The following is a 23,414-nucleotide window of genomic DNA, read 5'->3' on the forward strand; positions in this document are numbered from 1 at the left end:
GATCTTCAAGATCAAAAGATGTACATTGTCTGTACTGCACAATGGGGAATTTTCCAACGCCAAGTGAATTGAGAACGGTAAGCGCTTTCTACAGGGCTCGGGAAGTTTAATAAATGAGAGTGCATGCTTTATTTTTCTCTAGAGAGTCATGCTTTGAGTTTTCTTAAGATACAAAATTACATCCTGGTGTTTGTTACAGCACTGTGTAGTAATTAGCAGATCTCTTGATCTCACCTTACTGAAAATACTGAAAAACTCCCGTCCCAGTACAATTATATAAATACACAGGCAGTTTGTACGTCACTTTTCCATCAGTCTTGATGAAAAAGCCAATTGCCTGTAAACAAACTTCCTTCTGTATAACCACACTCCTTTTTGTGGGATCCACTCAGTGACATCATGATGAGATAACGCATCAGCTTGACTGGTGGGGCATTCATGATGTCGCTGCGGTGAACTCCCCAGGCAAGAATTCCCCCCAGCAGAAGGGGGGCTGGATGCGGGGGCATTGCCGGGGGAGAGGAGGAGCGGCAGATCAAAGGGGCCGGCTGCGCTTATTCTGGCTTTCACTTGCCAGCTGTCGGCGGCAGGACGCACACCCGAGGCTGCCGGGGCCAGGGGCTGCCCGGGCTTGTGCTGCAACGGAGCATCTCCCCACTTTGGTGGGGAGCGGAGCCCAGCGCACCCTTTGGGATCTGTCTGTCTTCTCCCATCACCCCATCTTCTGCCCTAGCAAGCTGAGGGAAGAAAACAAGCGACAGGCGTTAGTTGTGCAGCCCTGGAAGGCGCTTATCGCCAAAACCGCTGCGGGACGCCAGAGCGGGCTGATGCAGCAGCAGATTTAGACACGCAGGAGCCTCCCGAGTCCCCAGCCACGGCGTGGGCACGTTGGCTGCAGGCAGAGTTAGGTGCCTACGAAAGGGATTTGCATCCAGCCTTCAGACCTCGCCAGTCCCGCCCAGCCGGCAGCTCTGTGCTTAAAGTGCTTACCTTTGAAGGAGGACGTGAAGCTGCAGTTCCCATCCTGGCTGGAGGGGGTTTGGATCCGCTAACAGAAACCTCCTGGGGCTGTAAGTTTTTTGGCCTCGGCTGCCTCTCTTCCTCCCTCCTGTTGAAGCCATTCCAGCTCTCCGGGACCAGGAGAGATGGTGTCGGCTGGAGACCGTTTTGTGTCCCAGCCCGCGGGGTCAGACCCTCAGGTCCCGCTCCACTGAGAGTTCAAGGAGATGGTCTGCTGGCGGAACTGGGGCTGTGGGGAGCTGATATGCCCTGGGGTAGCCCTGTGGTGGGTGAACGGGCTTTTTTGAAGGTTGTCACGCACGGTCTTTCCAGAAGCAGCTAGCAGGGCTTAATGTGGATGTGCTCGGGGCGGGAGGTCTAGCTTCCAAAATGTTCTTGATCATGTCTGGATTGGAGATCTGGCTCTGCTGCTTTTTAATCAGCCCTAAAGGGGGAGAATCTTTAGAAAAAGAGCCTAAGGGCGTTCTAAAAACGTAGCAAGATGTCTTTAAGCTAGGTATTTATTACTTTACCCTCTTGAGAGTGTTAACTCATGACATGAGTTATTACGAGAATTTGTTGGGTGAGATCAGACTGGCCAATTAACTTCACCTAGACGGGTCCCTTTGAAACGCACACCACGATGACTAGCAAATCTACTAAAAATAGTTTGTTTTGGGAGAATCGGAATATTTACGTTAGAGAGGGGTGAGTGAAATAGGAAGGCAGACACTGATAAAACCCAGAAAGCGGCATGCGAACGGCAGCAAACCTGGTTTTGAATGATTGCACCTTGATACAACCTCATGACAGAAAACACCAGGTTTGCTTTCATTTAATTTTTTTTTTTTTTATTGAATAGTGTGATGAGCAGAGTACAAGTTATTCTGAAACTTTCATGATGACCACATCAAGGAAGTTTCACTCCATTTACATGTGGAAGAAACCACACATTACAACTCAATTGTTTTCGTGCTTTCCACAGACCATAGATTTTGGGAGCTTGCCAAAAGCATTGCTGCATTTAATAAGTAAAATCAGAAACACTGGGCAGACCTCCAGAATTTCATGTTTTGCTTGAGTTCTCTTTATTTGTGGTCTTTCTTTCTTTCTTAATAATCTGGCTGGGGTGATGGTACAATAATTTTGAGACAGAACAGTAAAATACATAATAGTAGACAAAGAAAGAGTGGCTCTAACAGTCCTTAAGCAGCATGTAGGAATACAGGCCTGTAAATATTAATGGGACTGTAAAGCCCGTGCGTTTTGTGTAAGGGCCACAGTATGCTCCGATGGCCTTACTCATCTCGATTGGTGTATCTATAGGCATTCAGCTTGAACTGAATTTTTACAGCTCTTCCAGAAAGTCTCTTCTACCTGTCAGCTGACCAACTCAGAGATATGGCCTGCAGAATTTAAAAATTAAAATATTACGTTTATATAATATAAATATATAATGTTTAACAAGTGGTAGGCAGGTCGGTGCATTACCTCCTAGGCTTTTTCTAAAGATTCCTCCTTGTGCCCCCTTCCAGCACTTGATGGTCACAAGTCCTTGCTGCTCATGTGGTGGTAGAGCTCCTCCTTGTTTTCCATTGCTAAACTCCGCTGGTAGATACTGGTGGTAGAAGATACTGGTGCTTTTTCTAAAAAGCTTCTACTCTGGAGCCATTTGGGCGGTTGTTGCGTGCTTATGATGTGATTGCAGTGGGATAGAAGGCAGTTCACAGGAGAAGGGAACAGATGAGAATTTCTGTCAAGATGTTAAGTCAGGGTAAGCTAAATTGGAAGATCACCTTTTTTTTCCTTTCCTTTTTAATAAATAACTTCCCATTTAGCTTACTCTGTCATAGCTTTCTAGCTTGCTTAGAAAATAAACACAGTGTACAGTGTAGTATTTTATTTTTCTTCTGTGGACTAGCATTCAGAGATGCAGAGTAGAAAAATACTTGATGGTTAAGCATCATTCAACCAATCCAGGTATTTAAAACACCAGAACATTTTGTGTAATGTTGTTAATAACTTCTTTGGGGTTTTCCTAGAGGTCTGATCCTGTAAGTCACTGCTGTTTGGGGCAGAACCTGCTGGAGTGCAATGGTATTTGCAGTCTGTGAAGAAACAGTGTATTTGCTTTTGTAATTAGCCTTGCTGACACCGGTCACGGTACAAAGTATCAGAAAACTCTCCTTTTAGCCCATTTGTGAAAGGATCCCTCTGGCAGATGGGTACTTCGATAGGACACTGGAAATGCTTGCAACTGTATGTTGTGGTCAAACCCCTGGGTCAGGATGCCGGTTTGGAAAATAGTCTTCTGTTTCATGGAGAATAATGACTCTGTTTGTTCTAGGTGTTACACAGATGCTTACTAACATTCAAAGAAATTTTAGATGTTACTTGATGTCATAAAAACGTGTCACTTGGTCTAGCATTTCTGCACGTAACAGCTGTAATTCTGTACCTTCCCCTCCTCTGCCAAGTGTGGGCAGTCGTTCAAGAATGATAAATGACTTCTTCAACTTCTAAAAAAATATCCTTGATCCATCTGCCATTTTTTGTGGTTGGGTTGTATTAAAAACAGTTTCAGCATGAGGTTAGCATGTGTCGTATTTCTGAGATGTTATCTTGTCCTCTGCCACAGCTTCTGCAATCATAGATCTGGAGAGGATGCTTGAATCACTTGAAAAATCTGTGTGATGTTGTTGATTCTTTACCAATGTCTGTAAAATTATGGACTTTGCTTAACGGTTTAATTCTTTCATCCATTAAGTAGTGTAACTTTTTAAGTATGCACATCAAAAGAATAAGCCATGCAGTTAATATTAATGTAAGACTGTCTTTTCAATGACAGTTCCCAAGGATGGTCTCAAAAGCCAAGCTGCATTTGAAGAAATGAGGGCAAATTACATTAAAGAACTAAAGAAGATGGTAACTAAATGTCCAAGTAACTCTGGGCAAAGCTGGCAGAGATTCTACCAACTGACTAAACTTCTTGACTCCATGCATGATGTAAGTATAACTCCTCAGGGAGTGCAGACAAGTTAAGCAAAAATCTTTCCATTAAGGTAAACCAGTAGTCGGTAATTGTGTTGACTAACAGGGAGAAAAAAAAATGGAATTCTTTTTAAAGGAACACCTGAGAGAAGTTGTTAGCAGATTAATTTAAGGACAACTGCCAAGTAAAGTAAGAAAATAGAAGTCGTTAAGGGCTGGGTCCTGCTGCCTTCTCCCGTGTTAAATGGTAGCGTGTTCCTCCGATGATTCACTTAAAGCCAATAGAGCTATTTGTGGGGGCAGAGGCTCTTCAGCAGGAGAAGTGATGTTAGCTGTGACCCTGAGTTAGACAGAGCACGCGCGTGCCTTGCTGCGTACCCCCGCGAGATGCAATGAAAGGTGCCGGGTTGGTGTGTCATGCATCTAACATGCCTGATGTGCTAAGAAATGTTGAATTTGGTGATCGTTTACAGCTGTGATTGCAATAATGATGACTTTAAATGATGTATTAAGACCTTGGAGCCATCGTGGGTATTTGAAGCATTATCTGAGCTTTTCAAGTATAAGATTCGCTGTATTGTTAGGTTATTTCTACCACCCTGTCTCATTGCAGTGCGAGGTGTTTGCTTTACGTGCGTCAGGCGTGAGATGTGACGAATGACACGAGAAACTAAAAGTTTAGTCCCAAAACACCCAGGCTGTTGGTGCCTCAGCCCAGAATGACTCTGAAGAGTTGTAGTAGGTGCCTAGTGCATGGGACCAGCTTGTGATTTCAGAAGGGGTATCCGTAACGTTGAGCTGTTGGGTTGGGACCAACCTGGTTCTGGCCAGTGAAATGGTAAGTGCAGAGATTTACCTCTCCAGATGCTTTGAGCAGCAGGGGGTTGTATCTCCGTGCTCTCTGTAACAGAGCCTGGAGTCCCCACAGAGGAAGCTGCTGACACAGCTGTAATGGTTTCCTCAAGCTTTTCCCCAGTGCCCCCTGAGTGCCCTGGCCACCAGTCCCTTGCCAGGGGCTATCAGGGCTGGTGTCAGTCCTCTCTGAAGCTGCACTGCATTGCAGCAAGTGACAGGAGACTCATGGGGCCAGTGAGAGCGACCTGTGGCCATGTTTGGGTACGAGAGAGGAGGGATCCTGTGAGCAGAGGCTGAAGCCCAGCAGCGGGCACTGGCCACCCCCCACTGACAACTGGTAAACTGCAGCAAAGGAGAAAACTGTCCTGCTCCCTCCTGGGTGGGCAGGGCAGTAACTCTGCTGCATGAGGAACCTACAGCGCTTGCTTTCAGAGCCTTGCATATAAATGTACTTCTTTGTACTCGACTTAAATTTCGTTTTTGTAGAGACAGTACAGTACAGTGCACTTCAGGTCAAATCTGTATAAGAGCCTGAGGTCTGTTTACAGAATGTACATATGGAATTATTTTTCAAATATTGTTCTGTTGTTCATTAAAACATTGCGAATCTTAGTGGGAGGCAGGGGGAGTACTATCAGTACTGCAGTAATAGCTCATTCTTCAGAGATCGGGTTTCTCTTGCTCCGTGCCAGCAAAGGAAGTTGTAGCGTTTTAGTGGAAAGAAAGGGGATGGGTGATAAAATCATTTGCAAGATACATCTGAACCTCGGGGCAGCATAACAAACCCCTGCATTTATGGAGCTCTCTAATCCTCTTTAGAATAGGCAGCGTCTAGGATTTGTTGTTTAAATGGGTGTGTTTGTGTGGTTAAGGTGACTTGGATGACAGACTCATACTTGCTGAGAACGCTACCGTGTCCTACAGACATTTTCCAAAACACAGCATTAACCACTGGGGGCTGAACTAACCAGAGGAAGCAGGCTGCTCTTGCATTTTATTTAATTTTTAATTAAGCTATTTTTACATTACTTTTGTTTTAATAGAGCACTTTGTTACAAAGGACTTTTTAAAGAAAGTCCCATTGTCAGCATTAAAAAGGCCGGCTGTCTGCACAACAGTGCTTCCTTTCAGAGACGATATTGGAGACTTCTTCAACAAAGGCACTTGTTTATTTTTTCTCTTTAAAACTGGGTGGTTTTTTTTGCTTTTTGGTTTTTGAAATCCATCGGAATAAATTTAGAGGGGGCAGAATGACTTTTCTCCCCGCACTGCCTGCTAGCGCAGATTTTCTCCGTCCTATCAATGTAAATGCAAATTTTCTGCTCGATTCCTTAGCATAGGAGGAACGCTTTTTTCAGCTGTCACCTATGTATTTTTAACTTACTCCATTATAATTTTAGAGGATCAGAATATATTTGGTGCCGAGTGGTCTAAGTGTAGCCCAGGCCGCGCGTTTACAGGCTGCTGCCGCCACAGCGCTGGCATTTGCAGCTCGAGCCCGAAGGGACTGGAGCAGAATTCGCGCTCGTTCAGCCCTCCCGCTGCCTCCAGCTCTGCCACCCCAGCAAAGCAGCACCTCGCCGTTCGCGGAGTTCGCTTTACCTGAGCGGAGCCATAAGCAACACAAAAATACTGCTCCTTTGCACCTTCGCACTTTTGCTTTCATCGACCTCATTTTTAAGTAGTCTGAGGGCTATGTGAAACAAAGCGCATGGGAATATCAGATTACAGTCTGCTTGGCTTATATAATAGGAGAAAGGGGAAAAAAAAAAAAACAAAAACCCAAACAAGATGGTTTTACATTGCTCAGTATACTAAATCATTCATCCACGCCATGAACATATGTGCAGGTAGAAAAGTGCCGAGGCGAGGGGAAAAAAAAAAAAAATTTTTCAAGAAGGCCAGGTAGGCACTTATGTATTTGAAAAAATCAGCAACTTTATTTAATGATCCATAAAGCCCCAAAGCACAAAAAGTGCAACCGAAAAATAAGAGATCGAAACCCACCCCAGGCAGACAAGATAAGCAGGGTTTGGCGCACGTGCGTGTGCACACCTGCGCCCGCCTTAGGCTGCCCGGGAGCCTGCGTCACAGCCGCCTGCACCAAAATCCTCTTTATTTGCATGATGCTGCATGGAAGCGCTGGTTGCTGATAACAGCAGGCGCTGGCTGGCAGCGTCAGTCTGGTTGCGCAGCGCACCCTTCCTCTGCCTCGGCAGGAGACGGCAGAGAGGAGGAGGTTGTCGCCATTTCGCAGAATCACAGAATGGCAGGGGTTGGAAGGGACCTCTGGAGATCATCTAGTCCAACCCCCCTGCCAGAGCAGGGTCACCCAGAGCAGGTTGCACAGGAACGCATCCAGGCGGGTTTTGAATATCTCCAGAGACGGAGACTCCACCACCTCTCTGGGCAGCCTGTGCCAGGGCTCTGCCACCCTCAAAGTAAAGAAGTTTTTCGTATGTTCAGACAGAATTTCCTGTGTTCCAGTTTGTGCCCGTTGCCCCTTGTCCTGTCACTGGGCACCACCCATCCTCTTGACACCCGCCCTTTAGGTGTTTATAAGCATTGATGAGGTCCCCTCTCAGTGTTCTCTTCTCCAGGCTAAACAGACCCAGGTCTGTCAGCCTTTCCTCATAAGAGAGATACTCCAGTCCCTCGATCATCTTCATTGCCCTTCGCTGGACTCTTGCCAGTAGTTCCTTGTCTTTCTTGAACTGGGGAGCCCAGAACTGGACACTCCAGTGTCCCATACTCCAGATGTGGCTATTTACTTGTTATTGTGCTATGGATCAGCCTTGCTTGTGCGGATGGACCCCAGCCTGGGGACCCTCTGGGAGCGTTGAGGGCAGCAACGTAATCAACATATTTCCCTCTTGTAGGGCTTATATTTCTCCTGTTGTGGCTGGTCTGCGTGCATCATTTCAAGAATCATAGAATCTTCATGGTTGGAAAGGATCTTTGAGATCATCGAGTCCAACCATATACAGAAGCAGCGTTATGTGTTGAGAAGCACAGCATAGCAAGGACAGCCGACCTCTCTGCCCGGGACATAAAGGTTTCGATCTTATGCCCATGAATGGCCATGGGCATTTCGGGGAGAGATGCATATGCAGGGCTTGGCCGTAGGTGAAGCGCGCTATGTGATCAGACGAACGGCACGCAGGAACATTAGAAACAGATGTACTACACATGGTATCGAAAACTTCATTTGGATCCTCCTCAACATCTCCTGTTGGCTTTGGCAGGAAGGGTTGTATCTTGCATGGCAAGCCTCATTTCATATAGAGAGCGTAGTGTATGGTTAGGCGGTTTGCAGAACAAAAGCTGAATTTGGTTTCAATCTGGCTGATACTAAACAGACTTTGAGTTAAGAGGGCTTTTGTTTCCATGCCATGACATTAAACCCTAATGTGAACCTTCCCCTTGTCTTGGCACGGCGGAGCACTGCACTGTCATTCGCTTGTTGATATTTTTCTGCCAAACAAAAATAAATTCTTTAAGGCTCATGCTGCTGAATAATTAATTTTTTATGGTTCCTGAAGGGAATACTTTATAGCTGAGGTGGATCTTTCCATAGGCCGAGAGCGCTAGGATTACACTCGCTGAAAAAGCTGACAGCGGGAAGAAGGGCAGGGACCCTCGCGGGGCAGGTTTGCGAGGCTCGCTGCGGCAGATGCAAATGTGCCTCCGCAGGTGCTTTATACCGCAAATACGAAGCCGCAGATGAGCCCCTCGGCTGTTGCCAACACCTTTGGGTGCACTTACTCCTGCTACTGATCTGCCAAAGTTGTGTCCCGCAGCTGATGAGCTGTTCGGAGCCTTGTTTTAGTGCCGGTGCCTGAATTCTCAGAACGGGCATTGTCTCTGTTTACTCAGAGCCTAGATCCAGTCCCTGCTCCCTACAAAAGCCGCAGCCATGTCGGAGGGTGCAGGGAGGTGTGTTGCAGCAGCTAAAACGCATCTGTTAAGTGAGAAATTGATTCCCAGCTGCCTGATGTAGACGGGGGCTACTCTGAGGGTCGTCTTGCTTGGTGTGCAATGGTTGGATCTCTTCTCCCCTTCACGTTAATAGGTGTTTGTTGGAGGAGGGCAGAACCCCGCTGCTGCCAACAGAAGAGCAAGGGAGTCTTGGCTCAAAATTTACGCTGGCCAAGGGCTGAGGGTGCTTCGCTGGTGCGTGATCTGTGGGTTTGCATGCGTCCTCCAAGCACAGAAAATGAGTTCAACTCAGGTTCCTCTGTACAAGAGGGACACTGAAGTGCTGGAGCGTGTCCAGAGGAGAGCTACCAGGCTGGTGAGGGGTCTGGAGACCAGGTCATATGAGGAGAGGCTGAGGGAGCTGGGCATGTTTAGCTTGGAGAAGAGGAGGCTGAGGGGAGACCTCATTGCCCTCTACAACTACCTGAAAGGAGGTTGCAGAGAGGTGGGTGTTGGCCTCTTCTCCCAGGTGAAGAATGACAGGACCAGAGGAAATGGTCTGAAGTTGCATCAGGGGAGGTCTAGATTAGATATTAGGAAGAATTACTTTACTGAAAGAGTGGTCAGGCACTGGAACAGCCTGCCCAGGGAGGTGGTTGAGTCACCATCCCTAGAGGTGTTTAAGAAACGTCTAGATGTGGTACTTCAGGGCATGCTCTAGTGGCAGAGATCGTAGGTTGGTGGTTTGTGGGGTTTTTTGGTTTTGGGGTTTTGTTTTTTTTTTGGTGTGCGTATGGTTGGACTTGGTGATCTCAAAGGTCCTTTCCAATCATGATTCTATGATTCCTCCATGTCATGTCCAGGTGTCAAGTGCTGTGGTTTCGGTGTGCGCATGTTTAATGAAGAAAACCCGAAGAAATTAGTGTAGTTCCCTAAATTGGATAAATGCACCTGTCCAGGCAGAACTAGGTTCCACATTTGCTTTGGTCCGAGCAGTTAGTGTTTAATCAATATGCATTTTATCCACCTTTTACTCCTTGCTAGCATGAGGTAAATACACTGCATAGGTGTAATCAGAGGCTTCATCCCTTGGTCTTAGAGGTTTTACTCTCAGGGCTAGAGTTCAAGATTTCGTAAGCAGCTAGGAATTAGCCACTGTCGCACCGAAGGAGGTCTGTACCTCTGAGAATCAGCCTGCGAGCCATACCAGGGGGAAATAATTTGCTTCCTGAGCCCTCGGAGTAATAATTAATTTACATCACGGGATTTTTGTAGGACTGGGAGCAAAAGGGAATGCAGTGGCAATGGAATAATCCAAGACCTGGCTGCCAGTGGTTTTCCTTAACCTTACTGCTTGTGAAGCCGGAGATTTGTATCCACTGCATGAAGGGCAAAAAGCAGGAGGCTGCAGTAAGGCTGGCCGGCCTCGGCTGCTGCTTCTTACCCTAGCAGGGCAGCGGGCTCCTGACTCCTGCACGGTTTGAAACACGCAGGTTGGGAAAGCAAGAGGCAAAACCCCGCTGCTCGGCTGACGGGCAGCAGCTTGTCCTTTCGGGGAGCCTGGCTGGGTGCAGGTGGTCGCCAAGGCTGCGCAGTTGCATCGTGTAGAGCTGCAAGGTGGCCGCCTCCTCCTCCCAACACACACGGCAGACGGGCAGATTCCCGTTCCTGAAGGGGACAGAGAAAGTTTTTGGAGTGTCATTTTCATGTGAGAACAGTGACAGTAATAGCTGTAGCTAATAATAGGAAGAAATTACTCGGCATTGTGTTGTTACCCTACTGCTGTCTTAATTGCTGTATCAGTGGGCTTAATCGCCAAGATGCTCCCGACAAGAGAAGTGACTGTGGGCTTTCACGCCGCACTCGGAGATTGTGAGAGATTTTGAAGTCAGAAAGCCAGCTGAGTACAGGAATGCGCACCCTTGCAAATCAGACAGTTCCTACCGTTTCTGGAAATACAAGGACATGGTGAAATTGCCAAACTGAAATCAATTCTTTTTGCTGTAAAAATTCTGCAAGTGCTCAAAGGTCACTGTGACTGTATTAACTTCAGGGACTTCATTAAAAGATTCATTCTTTTAATTATGAAGCACAGTGTGGGTGAAAAAGTCCTTTTCATGGAACCCCCACCCTAAGAACAGAAATGATGTTTGATTAATACTCCTCTTTCTCAGAGGTGCTTAATACAGCATATAAATGCGAAGATTGATTAAGTAAAACTCTCAGAATTTCTAAGACTTCTGTAGCGTTGAAAATGTTGAAATGCAGCACGCTGTCTGTAGGGTAGTGATGAGAGAAAGCTTCGTAATTAATGAGTGAAGTGGTGAAGGGTTACAGCTAACAGCTGATCCAGTTGCCGGCAGAAGAGCTGTCTTACAGCAGCCCGGGTGACACAAACGTGACAATTCTGACCTGTGTGTGTCTGCATCCCCTCAGCCCAGCTCATGTTTATTTATTTAGTGGTATTTGCCCGGCCGGAGAGGCTGCAGTCTCTGTTCTGGGAGATACCCAGGACCCAGCTGGACAAAGCCTGGCAGCCGAGCTCCCGTCCCCTGGCGCTGGCCCGGTTACCTCCCAGTCAGAGGAAGGCTTGCAATGCTGTCAAAGGTACCGAGCCATGTTTTATTGCCAGCTCCAAAGAGAGTTAGATAGATCATAGAATGTGTTGGGTTGGAAGGGACCTTTAAAGGCCATCTAGTCCAACCCCCCTGCCGTAAGCAGGGACATCTTCAACTAGATCAGGTTGCTCAGAGCCTCATCAAGCCTGGCCTGGAATGTCTCCAGGGATGGGGCCTCCACCACCTGTCTGGGCAACCTGTTCCAGTGTCTCACCACCCTCATTGTAAAGAACTTCTTCGTAATGTCTGATCTAAACCTACCCTGCTCTAGTTTAAAACCATTGCCCCTCGTCCTGTCGCTACATGCCCTTGCAAACAGCCCCTCCCCAGCTTTCTTACAGGCCCCCTTCAGGTACTGGAGGAGCCTTGTCTTCTCCAGGCTGAACACCTACCTACTAAAGCGGTAAGGACAGTTGCATCCCGAGGAAATGGGAATTATTTTAGTTGTGGCCTAAACCGCACTGTCCGCGCTCTGCTAAGCTGTAACTCTTCAGCTGTGTGCTTCGGTAGCTGAAATAATTGGGAGACTGTAAAAGTAAATACGTTTTTAGTCACTGCTGCGCTGCTTGTGAAAAGAGTGGTGCTTTCATTCACGCTGCTTAATTAGAGTTGCTTTTCACGCTGCTGCACTGGAGGAGGTGTCAGCATTTCCAATATAAACTACCGGAGGTAGGGGGTAAAAGCGGTCAGGTAAAATGTAGGCAGGAGTTCTTAGAGCACGGGGATTTTACAAGCCTTTGAAGAACAATCAGAAGTATATATTTGGTCTAGAAAATTCCTAAGCCAAACAGAGAGGTGCTGGATAGCTTGCGTTGCCTCACTTGTTACCTCTGGTGTATCAGTCGTCGCTGCAGTGACAGAGCTCGCGCCTTACAAGAGAAAGGAAACTTTTTCATCTCCTTACTGAGGAGGGAACTTCTCTTTCAAAGCGAAAGACTGGCTAAATTGTTTACCTGCTGTAAATCAAAACAGTATGAGGTGAATGTTGCTTGGGATGCAGAGGCAGGTACTGAAATTTCAAAATTAACGTTGCCTGTGGAACCTGAATTTTTGATCCCTTCAGCACCTCTTCGTGCCACGGCTGCTGGGCTGGCGGAGGGTGGTCCCTGCAGAAGAGAGCACAGCTCATGGCACAGGTCTCCGTCGTGCAGCCTTCTCTGGCTGACCTGCTCTATCGTTTACATTTTAGTCCCTCTGAGTTGGCCTTCGATTCTCCCACATTCATTCCTCTTTGTCTTAAATTAGTGCTTGAAATACTTCCCCAGCCCCAAAAGCCACGCGGCTGTTAAGGTTGCAGTTAGAAAGATCCTGACCGCAGTCCCGTGTTCCTTGTGACACAGGTGGTGTGCTTCCCAATATTCCTGTTTTCTTAAAGAAGTAGTCGATTATTGTCAGGTATGTTAAAGTTGATAACTTTGCTTACGAAAGAGAGGAACAAAGGTTTGAGCAGACTAAATAGGTATAGGACATATATTATCCTTAAGGCTCCAAACCCGTGTTACACGATAGGAGGTTCTAGGTATTTTCTTTTAAATCACTGTGTAAACTCAACCTTTCTCCTCTGTGTGCGATGTTATGGTAGTATCCATGATCACATCCTGGTTTTCCCCCACTGGACTGCTAACTCATGTCTTGTGTAGCACAGATTATGCTCTCTTCAGGAAGGGTTTTATTTTTCATTTCCCCTTTTGGCCACGTATTCACCAGACGTACAGATCTACCTGATACTACTAAGAGCTTGCTTAGAAGGCGGAATTAACAGTTTTCGCCTAGGCTTTTCTGTGGTACCTATCTCAGTGCATTCCCAGGCTTCACAGGAGTGTGGCGAGGCAGGAACTGGCTGGCGTTGCCCAGAAAGGAGCCATCAGCGCCGCCAGGCTGGGGGGCAGTGTGGCGGAGATGACCCCAACCCCATCACTCAATGACTCGTCTTCGCGTTCAGGAAAAGCGGCGCGTTCATCAGGTCGTTGTCAAGGTTGTGTTGGGGCGCGAGGCTTAGTTAGCTCAGGTGCTGGGACGTGATGAGACAGGCAGGGAGGAGGGACGGGCGATTATACCAGGGGACAGTTTCCTTCACTTTCTTGGGGTTTGTGTTAGGTTTGGAATGTTTTTGGCACACAGTACACGCAGAAACAACCTCCTCCTAATAGGTGAAGTAAACATTTGAACATCAGCATTTTTTTTTTCCCCCTTGAAAACCAAATTATGTCTACGCTACTTATTTAGCATGCATCTGTTTAATTAACGTTGCCTCATGCCATGCCAGATCATCGGGAATGAACTAAGCAACAGCAAACAGACTCGTGTCGTGCTCAGGAGCAGAAAGCCCTGTGTTTGAGTGATCTCAGCACTTCTCTGTGTTGTTCATAAATTGCCTACAGGTTTGTAAGAACAGCTGTGAAAGCCCTGAAAAGAAGTAATAAGGTATGGTGCTACAGGACGGTAGTCTGTTGGTGCCTTTATTTTTTTCTTTATATCTTTTTTCCGCCTTCCAGAAGTCCACTTTTATTTACTCGAGCTTTAAGAGAGGCTTTACTGCAGAGTGCAACCGTCTACACGTTAAGGACTGAAACAACAAACTTGTGTTTGATAAACCACACAAGCACAAGCGGTTTAAGTCCTTTGCAAGGACACAAGGCACCAAAATTAGGCTGTGCGTAACTTTTGAGTTTTAAGCAGCAGGGGCTCTAGGTTTTTTTCAGTTGTGCAACACAGTGATTTGTTGACCTGCAATGGAAATTAATACGCCGTAGTGAAGCCTAGATGCACTTCATTCATGGCGCCTCAGACTTGCCTCTGCCTCTTGACTGGCTTTGCACTGGTTTTCTTAAAGATTGCAAAGCTCCAACGTACCTTAAGGCTTTAGGAGATCCATTTAGATTGCAGCAACTAAAAATACTAGTTTTGAAGTAACGTTCTCTTTGTTACTAAAGGTCATGAACAAGTACTCCCCCATTGTATCGAAGTGCTATGGAAAACTAACCCAGCAAAAGCCCGCACGCGTGTAGGTAGAGCCAGGAGATGGCCCTGCCATGTTTGTGTCATTAAAATAGATGTAATTCCTCCAGCAGTGACGCTGGAAGAGGTCGTCTTGTCTTCACAGTCCTCTCGCTCCAACGGCACCTTGGTTTACAGCACGGATAAGCTGCAGTTTGCAATTTTGCATGCAGAAAATAGCTCAAAACAAGAGACAAAACAAAATGCTCAAGAGCCAAAATTACCGCCCATTCTTGTAGTGTGATTAAGTTTCGCATAACATGTAGACCAAAAGGGAGCTCTGTAACTGACAAATGAGAACAACGCAACTTGAGACAAGGTGGGAGAAATCAGACTAAATTTATTGATGCTTTGAAGACCCACGGTATTTTTTTTTTCCACACTCCAAAAAGCTGACGGTACCTGTACGCTATTCAGTGCTTCAGCTCGCACTCCTGTTTCAGCTGGAGACCCCCTCGCCTTTATTAGGATTACAAACGGGCCCTCAGTTGCCATTTGGGAGAACTGAGGCACGGTTTCACCTGTGAGAGCCTTTGGTGGCCAGAGGAAGCCAAAGCGGTGCCACGGGGCAGCGTGAGGCGCGGGTTTGTTCTGCTGGCCGAGGTGGGCCGGCGCTGACAGCGAGCTCGGTCCTTGGGGTGTTACAGCACAAAGCTTCCTTCGCTGTCATTGAAGAGCTAATCGGAAATTTTTATCTTTAAAATTCTCAGCGTTGTGCTTAGTCCACTGAGAGAAAGGAAAAGCTTGCTGCTAGCCACCACTACAAAAATAGAGAACAGAGTGTTGGGCTTTTTTCCAGAAGAAATACTTCCCTAAATATTGCCTCAAAAAAAGCTTGCGTTGCGTGTATTAAGAAATGCGTTTATATATAAATAGGAATGCTTTACCAGATCAACAGTTTGATAGGGACTGTGATGCTACAAACCCCGAAATGCTACAGCGGTCATGTTGTTGAGCTAAAATCATCAGCTGCTTTGGCAGGTGTAGGTTGCGGCCCTTGGAGAGTGCACTGAAGTTAACCAAATAATCTGATTTAACGAACGCGTATCCACCTGAAATGGAGAGATGCCATAGTTTATGGCTGATCCTTTCCCTCCGGGGAAGGCATCGAGTACCTAGAGTTTCCATGGCGGCCAGTTGCCTGGTAGTGAAATGAAAAGTGCAGTTATGCTGAAAAATCAAATCGGTGGTATTTTGGTTTTTCCCTAGTTAGCAGATTTTCAGCGAGTTAAGCAGCACTTTGGGATTCGAGTTCTTTTGTTTGTTTTTTAACCCCTGCAAATGGACTGCCAAGTCAGAGTAAGATGCCACTTCTTGGTAATGACCCGTTATCAGTAAGCTGTTGTTTGCATGCGAAATTCTCTGTGGCTCTCCTAAGAAGTGTTTCTTTCTGTGTTTCAGCTTGTTAGTGACTTATTGGAATTCTGTTTCTACACCTTCCGAGAGTCTCAGGCACTGAAAGTCGAGTTTCCAGCCATGCTGGTGGAAATCATCAGTGACCAGCTACCAAAGGTGGAATCTGGGAATGCCAAGCCCCTGTACTTTCACAGGAAGTGATAGAAAATGTCTTAAATGGAAGAACTTTGCCTTAAGTTTCCCTGTGTTATTCCACACCCATGAAGGACCCAAGAAACCATATTTTAAACATGCTATTTACACTCGTTCAGCAGTCTCTGAATAGTCTAAAATCATACAAAGGGTTTGGGGAATGGAAAGCAGTTGACTCGGATTTGGCAAGACCTAGATGTTTGGAAATTACCCCATAACCCTAAAACACTTAGAAAATGTTCCTGTTCCTCTGGATGAAAAGCCATATCTAGTCAATAACTCTTTGATTTTGATATTTTAACAGATGGAGTTTTAAATATGCCATGTAGTTTCTGGTATTGTTTGCTTGTTTTAAAAGGGTTCAAGAACTAATGAGAACTTTTTAAAGCTTACCCTTGGTTTGCACATAAAACGTAAAGTCAATATGGGGCATTAATATTCTTTTCTTGTAAAAAAAACAAAAACAAACAAAAACTATATATATACACACATATATACACACACACAGAAACCCTAACGTGTAAAGTAATAACAGAACATTTGGTGTGGAATACTCTGTTATCCCCACCTGTGGCATTTGTTATCCCATGTTATCCCATCATAGCTGATATACACTGTGTTAAGTGTCCATTTACTATTTAATTAAAAAGGATAAGATGTGAAAACAAATGCCCTGGTATCAATTTATAGTATCTATTGTGCTGGCTTTACAAATAATTTTTTGCAGTCTTTTGCTGTACTGTACATTGCTGTATGTATAAATTGTGAAGGACCTGAACTAAGGTGTACGGAACTTTTGTAAATGAGACAAAAAAAATCTTTAATGGTTAATAGGATGAACGGGAAAGTATTTTTGAAAGAACTCTATTTTGCTGGAGACTATTTAAGTACTATCTTTGTCTAAACAAACAAGGTAATTTTTTTGTAAAGTGAAATGTTCTGCATGCATAATGAACCGTTTACAGTGTATTTAAGAAAGGGAAAGCTGTGCCTTTTTTAGCATCATATCTAATTTACCATCCTACGGTATCTGTTGTAAATAACCACACTTAACCTTTTCAGTTGTATTTAAGCCTTTCTGTTTTCCTCTATACTTTCCTCCCTTTTGTCTCGCTTGCAAGCGTACGTGACTTGAGCACACCTTAAGAAATCCTGCTTCATATTTCTGTAGGAAACTACACTCTGTTGTGTTTGCCACTTTCCGAAGGTTTCATTTAACAAGACAAATTACGGTCTCTCCAAAGCTTTTGCCAGCTTAATGATACAGTGAGTTCTTGCCCTCTGTCCCCTTTCTCTCTCGGGGGAGCGGGGGTGAGTGAGATGTTGAATGATTTTTCTTTTTTTTATTAAGGTTTCCCAGATAGATTGTTTGTTTTTCCTTTGAATACTGGATACATAAAGCATCTTAAAAGGTCAGATTATTATTTCAGAGGGGGGAGAGCGATTTCTGACGATGATGAAGGGAACATGCAGATCATTACAGTAAGTATATTGAGCAGATTTGTACTGGTGAGAGGGATAGTAAGGTACCGATAAGGGCAGATTAGCTGAGTAGAATTTTTAGTGATAAACTAAAAGCGTATGTAATTTTGTAAGCGTTTTTGTAATAATCAGAATACACCTGAGAAGACAAATGTTCACACTACAAGTTCCACTCGGTTGGTCTGATTTTGTCTCAAAAATGTTTTCTCTAGAATAAGACTGCAAAGAAAAAAAAAAATTTTTGAGGTGATTTTCACTATTTCACAATTTATAAGCAAATAGAAAATTTTGGAGTAGAACAGAGGACAGGTGGACTTTTCTGAGGCTCAACTGTTGCTACCATACGCTCACATTTAAATAGAATAGTTTTTTGGAGTCCTAATCTCTAGTGCTCTCTCTGGGTGCCACTGGTAATTGTGAGCTCCAGTTTGTCCCTCGGCCGGTCAGAATGTAGCATTTCTTTTAAATGGTGGTCGAATTAAGAATTCTACACCCTTTCTGAGTCCAAATTCGGAGGTGCGCTTTGGTGCACTGAGACAGTCAGTGCTACTTGTCTTTTTAAATGACACCTGCCTTATGCAATGGGTAATCTGTAAAGACTGTATTCAGAGAGGTTTTTTTATATATAAATATATACATACATATATTATTTGCATTTTGGAAGTCTAATTCATAGGCAGATCTTTAAATACTGACCTGCACAGCAATATGAAAGCCAAACTTCCAACGTGAGATACACAGCATGCAGACTGGTTGTTTACAGTAAAGACACAGTCATACATCCATCTTTCCATTTACTTTTTTTTTTTTTAAAGTCTAAAATAGAAAATTTCAAAGCCAGGTTCTGGGTGAATACAGTCTGCAGCAGCTTTTTATATTAACAAAGTTACTGCCTCCTTTTCTGTCTCAGAGTAACTTTGCTTGATTAAAATAGCAAAGCCATATTCTACACTTCACTGTTCAATGCCTGTCCCAGTCCAAATTGTTGTCTGTTTGCTCCTATTTTTGTACCTTATTACTTTTAATCTTGGTTTGGTACAATTCATAATTCACAGAAACTTCATATAATTAAACACACTAAAATTAGTTTTAAAAAGCAATTTATATCTTTATGCAAAAACGTATGTCTGTCTTTGCAAACAACTGTAAGCAGATTATAATAAATCCTTTACTTTAATCACCTGTTGTTTATGAAACCATTCATTGATTATTATTTTTTGCTAGAGATCATTGAAGTAATAGATACAATTGGATATAGATGTTGTAAGAGGCAGTATTCTCTTATCGAGGACACTTAAGCAGAATAGCCATCACTTTTTTTATCTAAACCTGTGTACAGCAAAAAAAGAAAAAAAAAACCAACAAAAAACAACCAACCCTAGTTTTTAGCTACTGGGAAGTTACGTTCTTTTTGAATTTGTTTAGAATGAAATAGGCATTTGTCTCCTGCAAAATACAAGACAAAACTAAAACACCTTTTCGAAGTGGGCTTCTGTTCATTGAGCTAAATTATTTTGTTGTAAGAAGGAACGGGGATATACAGCAAGAGCATTGTATACACGGTTAAAAATGTAAAATAGTGTTAATGTACTGCAGTGGGTATTTCAGGAATACTACACATCGCGCGACTCAGCCAGTTGCGCACAATAAAATAGAAAAGACTAAAGTTTGCAAAATCGAAATCTTATTAAAAAGATACTTTACAATCAATAATGCAAAAAGCTAATTCACAGGGTGGTGTTTTTCACTGACTTGTTTAAACATTTATGAAATTAAACAATTCTACAGTTAATGCACTTTTAATTGTTTATTAAAGATTTGACTTTTTTCTTTTTTTAGAGCAATGTTTTCAGCTGGAGGTCAATGACTTGATAAGATAGACAGCAGTTCTGAGGCCAGGAAGCTCAGAGGAATGTTTAAGAATTCTTGGAGTTTAAATAGATTCCTGGATGAAAAATAAAAGCAGCCAGCAGTATGGTGTAAACAGTAAAATCTATGCATAATGATGCATTTATAATTAGGGGTTTGCTTCTGTATGTTTAAAGCTTTTTAAATAAATAGAAAATATTGTTTGGTCTTTATGTTAATGTCTGCAAGTACCTATTTTTCTTTTTCCTTTTTTTTTCTTTTTTTTTTTTTTTATACAAATTGTACAAATATACATGAATTAAACTGGTTTGATTGCAAGTATTTCTTGCATTTTAATCTCAGATAGGTGCTGGTGCAGCGATACCCTTAGCGACAAGCTTCTGCTCATCTAGAAACGATATTAAGTAACATAAAGTAATTAACCGTGTAACAGAACATCTTTCTCTGTACATCTAGAAATTCGGTTTCTTCAAGCTCCGTTAATTGGGATGACGCAGCAGGTGTGATGGCTTCAGCTAGAGAGCGGCTTCTGGCACCGTAGAGTAGGGATTGCCCAACTACGAGGAATTTGTTTGACCTAACCCTGGATAACGGTGCTTGCCAAACGAGGCGCTGCCCCTGCCACACGCGCAACCTACATCCCGCTCAAACCAACCCACCCAGCAACCTTCACGGAGCCGGACGAGGCTGGCTTCCAGTCTCTGTTAGCCCAGAGCTGCCGTACCCGTTGACCAAAGTTAGAATTTCTCTCACGGAAAGAGGGACTCGCTGTTTCACCTACACAGGGTTTCCCCGGTGACTAAATCAAACTGCCTTCTCGGGGTCAGGTCTTTTCCGAGTATAATAGTGGTGAGACAGTTAGAAGGGGAAATAAAACTCTGGCTATCTTGGTTTGTTCTGCGCACTCTCGAGCTCAAAAACTCACCCCCGAGTTCTAGCTCTCTGGTGTAAGACCACCATCCCACTGAGTTCTGGGTTTTTTTAAATAACAAGTTACACAAACTTTTTATTGCCTAAAATCCTTGCACCTGCCTTCTGTTTGCTGAATTGTCAGAAGGAAGGAATAGCAGAGGATCAGCAGTGTTAAGAAAAATTTCCCATATGTTTACAAGCAGATGTATCTGTCATATGCTGTTCTAGAAATAAGAAAACGCTATCGCTACATAAAAACATAATGAAACTTGTAATCTGACCTCAAGCTGGGATGCTGCTTTCTTTCAGGTATCTACAGAGGCTGGGCGTTTGTGATGAGTACGATATTACTAAGATAGAAAGGAGTGGAAAAAACGCCCTTTCAGTTCAAAGGTTTTGCAAGGTAAAACATGCCGTGCCATAAGGTTTTCAAAAGAACACGTTAATTGTAGCTGTCGGAAGGATGAAGTTTATTTAGTGCTTACCTGCGGTTACTGCAAGCACAGATGAGGACACTCTGTTGAACTCCAGTGTAGAAAATGATGTCCGAGGCACATTCAGCTTCAAAGGTGAGAAGTCCAGTGAAGACTTTCAGTTAAACCGTGTTTAGCGCTGATGCATTTACAGCCTCCGTCACCCCCCTGTCGGCTACTGTTCTCTTTAAGTAAGTTGCAAAGCAGGTAAGAATGGTGAAATGGGTTAAGAGAACAAGGAACAGAGCACTGAGAAAGGCAAGTTTCTCCCCGAGTCTTTTCCGTGATACAATTACAAAGGCTCAGCTAGCAAAAGCTGTAAGCAATGTAGCAGGAACACTAATTTTCATTACAGGGCAGATAAATCAGCAAATGAGATTTTTCTTTCACTCCTGATGAAAGATTGGGCATCAGACAGAAACCTGCCATGAAGATCAGCTGGGACAATGATTAACAACATTCAGCAGCCTGAAAACCCCAGGGATTTTCACCCAGCAGAGTGAAACTGCTGCCTGGCCAAGGCACAGAGCTGCACACTGTCCAGCGACTAACACAGCCTGTAAATTCCTACTGATCCCAGCTAGTCAGGAGTCTCAGCTTTTCCATTTTAATTATTCAGCAAACACGCATTCGACCTTAATCCCCAGCCTGAGGGATTCAGTCTCTGGCCCCACAGTCATGGCAAGGCAAACGTCATTTTGCATAAAACGCTCAAAATAGGGTGGGCTGTGGTTTTTTTTTTCCCTAATTCACCCTCTCTAATTTCCAGCCTGTGTCATGCTTTCACTGCCACGAGTCTCAGCTTTTGAAAACTGTCAAGTCCATGCCCCTCTGCACAACAACCGGCGCATGGCAAGGGAGGGGGGACATGAGCAGAGGATCTAGCTGAACCTGTACCCACGGCTGTGACACGAGGGCTGTTCCCTGGAGAGGACAGAGTCAGGCCAGACCCATGGATAACAACCGCTCCTGCTGCCAGGCCAGAAGAGAAGTGCCCTTCGACCAGCTTTCTCCACAACTGATTCCCTGTCCTCCTTCCTGCCTCAAGTTAACTGTGCATTCCTCTGCTCTTCCCAGATCTACCAAACCATGGAAAAGATGGAGAAGAGGCATGCCCTAAGGCCCAGCTTCAGGCAAGAAAACCATCTCAAAGGATGGGAAAGGGGCCTGACTTTCTTTATGTGATTTTTAATTTTTAGCATCCATCAAATCTCTACTTCCAGTCAGTATGAGGGCATCATTTACAGCAGTGTTCGGCAGTGAGGATGCAGAATGAGGCGTGCCATGGCTACCTGGCTGTACGAGGCTGTACTCAGAATGAGTATGACTGGGCTGATGTGGAAACCCGTACGGTGGGTAGCAGTTACCACAACTCCATTCCTAAGAGGCAGCGTGGTTAGCCTGAAAGCCAGATCTGATCTGGCATAGCTCACACCACTGCCTTTAAGACAATGTCTAGGACGTGAGAAAGTTTGGATTAGTATTACCTCTGGCTCAGTGTATCACTTCTCAGCAGAAAAGTTTTCTTCTTGTTTGGGTTCTGCGCGGCTCCAGAAGTAACAGGAGTCTCAAAACATCTCACCTAAAGGCAAACAGGGTCACAGGACTGGATAGAAGAGACACTAAGTCTTTTATTCCTTTTCTATATATCTGCCTTTTTAAACAACCTCAGTTAAACAGGAAAAAAAAAAAAAAAAAAAACCACCAAACCAAACCACAGAGCTACAGCTGAGAAATACATTGAGAATTTTGGAAGAGAGCAGCGAGAACAAGATCAAACGTGCGCTGCACGTTTAAAACAACAACAAAACAAACGGAAGCGACTTAAAAAGCTTGTAAGCTTCAAGTTATCACAGCTTCACTATCTGACGAGCCAGCACACCTAGCTGCCGTGCCTACTAGGCTAATACCAAAGATTTACGTTCTCCCTCTTCTTTCAACATTTCCCACCAACCGGCAGCCATGAAAACTGAGTCTGGCCACACAAACTCCATCCTGCCTCCAGAATGACTCCTTCAGGCCACAAATGAGTTGATGGGAGCTGTGGGCCCAGGCGAGACAATCCCCGGCCGAAAGAGTGCTTTGCCAAGTGAACAAATCTGAGTAAGGAAACCTGCGAGCTGTTGCCGTATGTATCGGTGCAACCGTTTCCTTAATACTGACTCAGGGAGCAAATTAAAGAACTTGGTCCCCTTCACAGAAGTCCAAAAGTCACCTTCAGTGCTTGGGTCAGCCACTACGCCAAGACAAGAACTGCCTAAAAGCTGTATGGCAGAGAGTCACTGCTCAAATACCAGGAGAATACACCAAATTAAACTCCTCCAAGCTATGAGGTTTAGCGCTGGAGAGCTGGACTGACTTGGCCCACCATTGCTCCATCTGGAAGTGATTTGTGCGTACTCCAATGGTCTATGCAGTCTGGGCAAAAGAACAAAATAATGCTATGGAGTTAAATCTTAAGGGGAAAAAAGCCATCCCAACCTCAAGGCAGCATTAACCATTAACTGGTTTACTAATCACATTAGTTAGAAAAACTTGCAAGCTAAGTACATCTCCAGTAAATGACTCCAAATCCACGTAGTCCCATTGAACAAATAAGCGAGCCGGTATTAGCATGTCATCCCGTCATATTTTCCTGCATCCTCTCCCCGGCCTCCCAGAGGGTCTTGCTTGAAGGACAGAAAAATACAAAGATTAATGATAAACTGCACATATCTTTTTTTTTTTTTTTTAATCACAAGGCACAGCTTTG

At 44.5% G+C, this 23,414-nt stretch overlaps 1 protein-coding gene across 3 annotated transcripts in view; it reads left to right on the top strand.

The window, feature by feature from the left end:
- The window catches only part of NR3C2 (nuclear receptor subfamily 3 group C member 2), a 215,512-nt gene extending 198,937 nt beyond the window's left edge, over positions 1–16,575 (top strand). For all 3 annotated transcript variants that reach the window (XM_074588830.1, XM_074588831.1, XM_074588832.1), the window contains exons 8-9: positions 3,848–4,005; positions 15,780–16,575. In XM_074588830.1, the coding sequence (XP_074444931.1) occupies positions 3,848–4,005; positions 15,780–15,935 (314 nt within the window). In that variant the 3' untranslated portion in view covers positions 15,936–16,575. The remainder of the gene's footprint in view (positions 1–3,847; positions 4,006–15,779) is intronic.
- Positions 16,576–23,414: the final 6,839 nt, after the last annotated feature.

The sequence above is a fragment of the Larus michahellis genome, chromosome 5 (genome assembly GCF_964199755.1).
Source record: "Larus michahellis chromosome 5, bLarMic1.1, whole genome shotgun sequence".
Lineage (NCBI taxonomy): Eukaryota > Metazoa > Chordata > Aves > Charadriiformes > Laridae > Larus > Larus michahellis.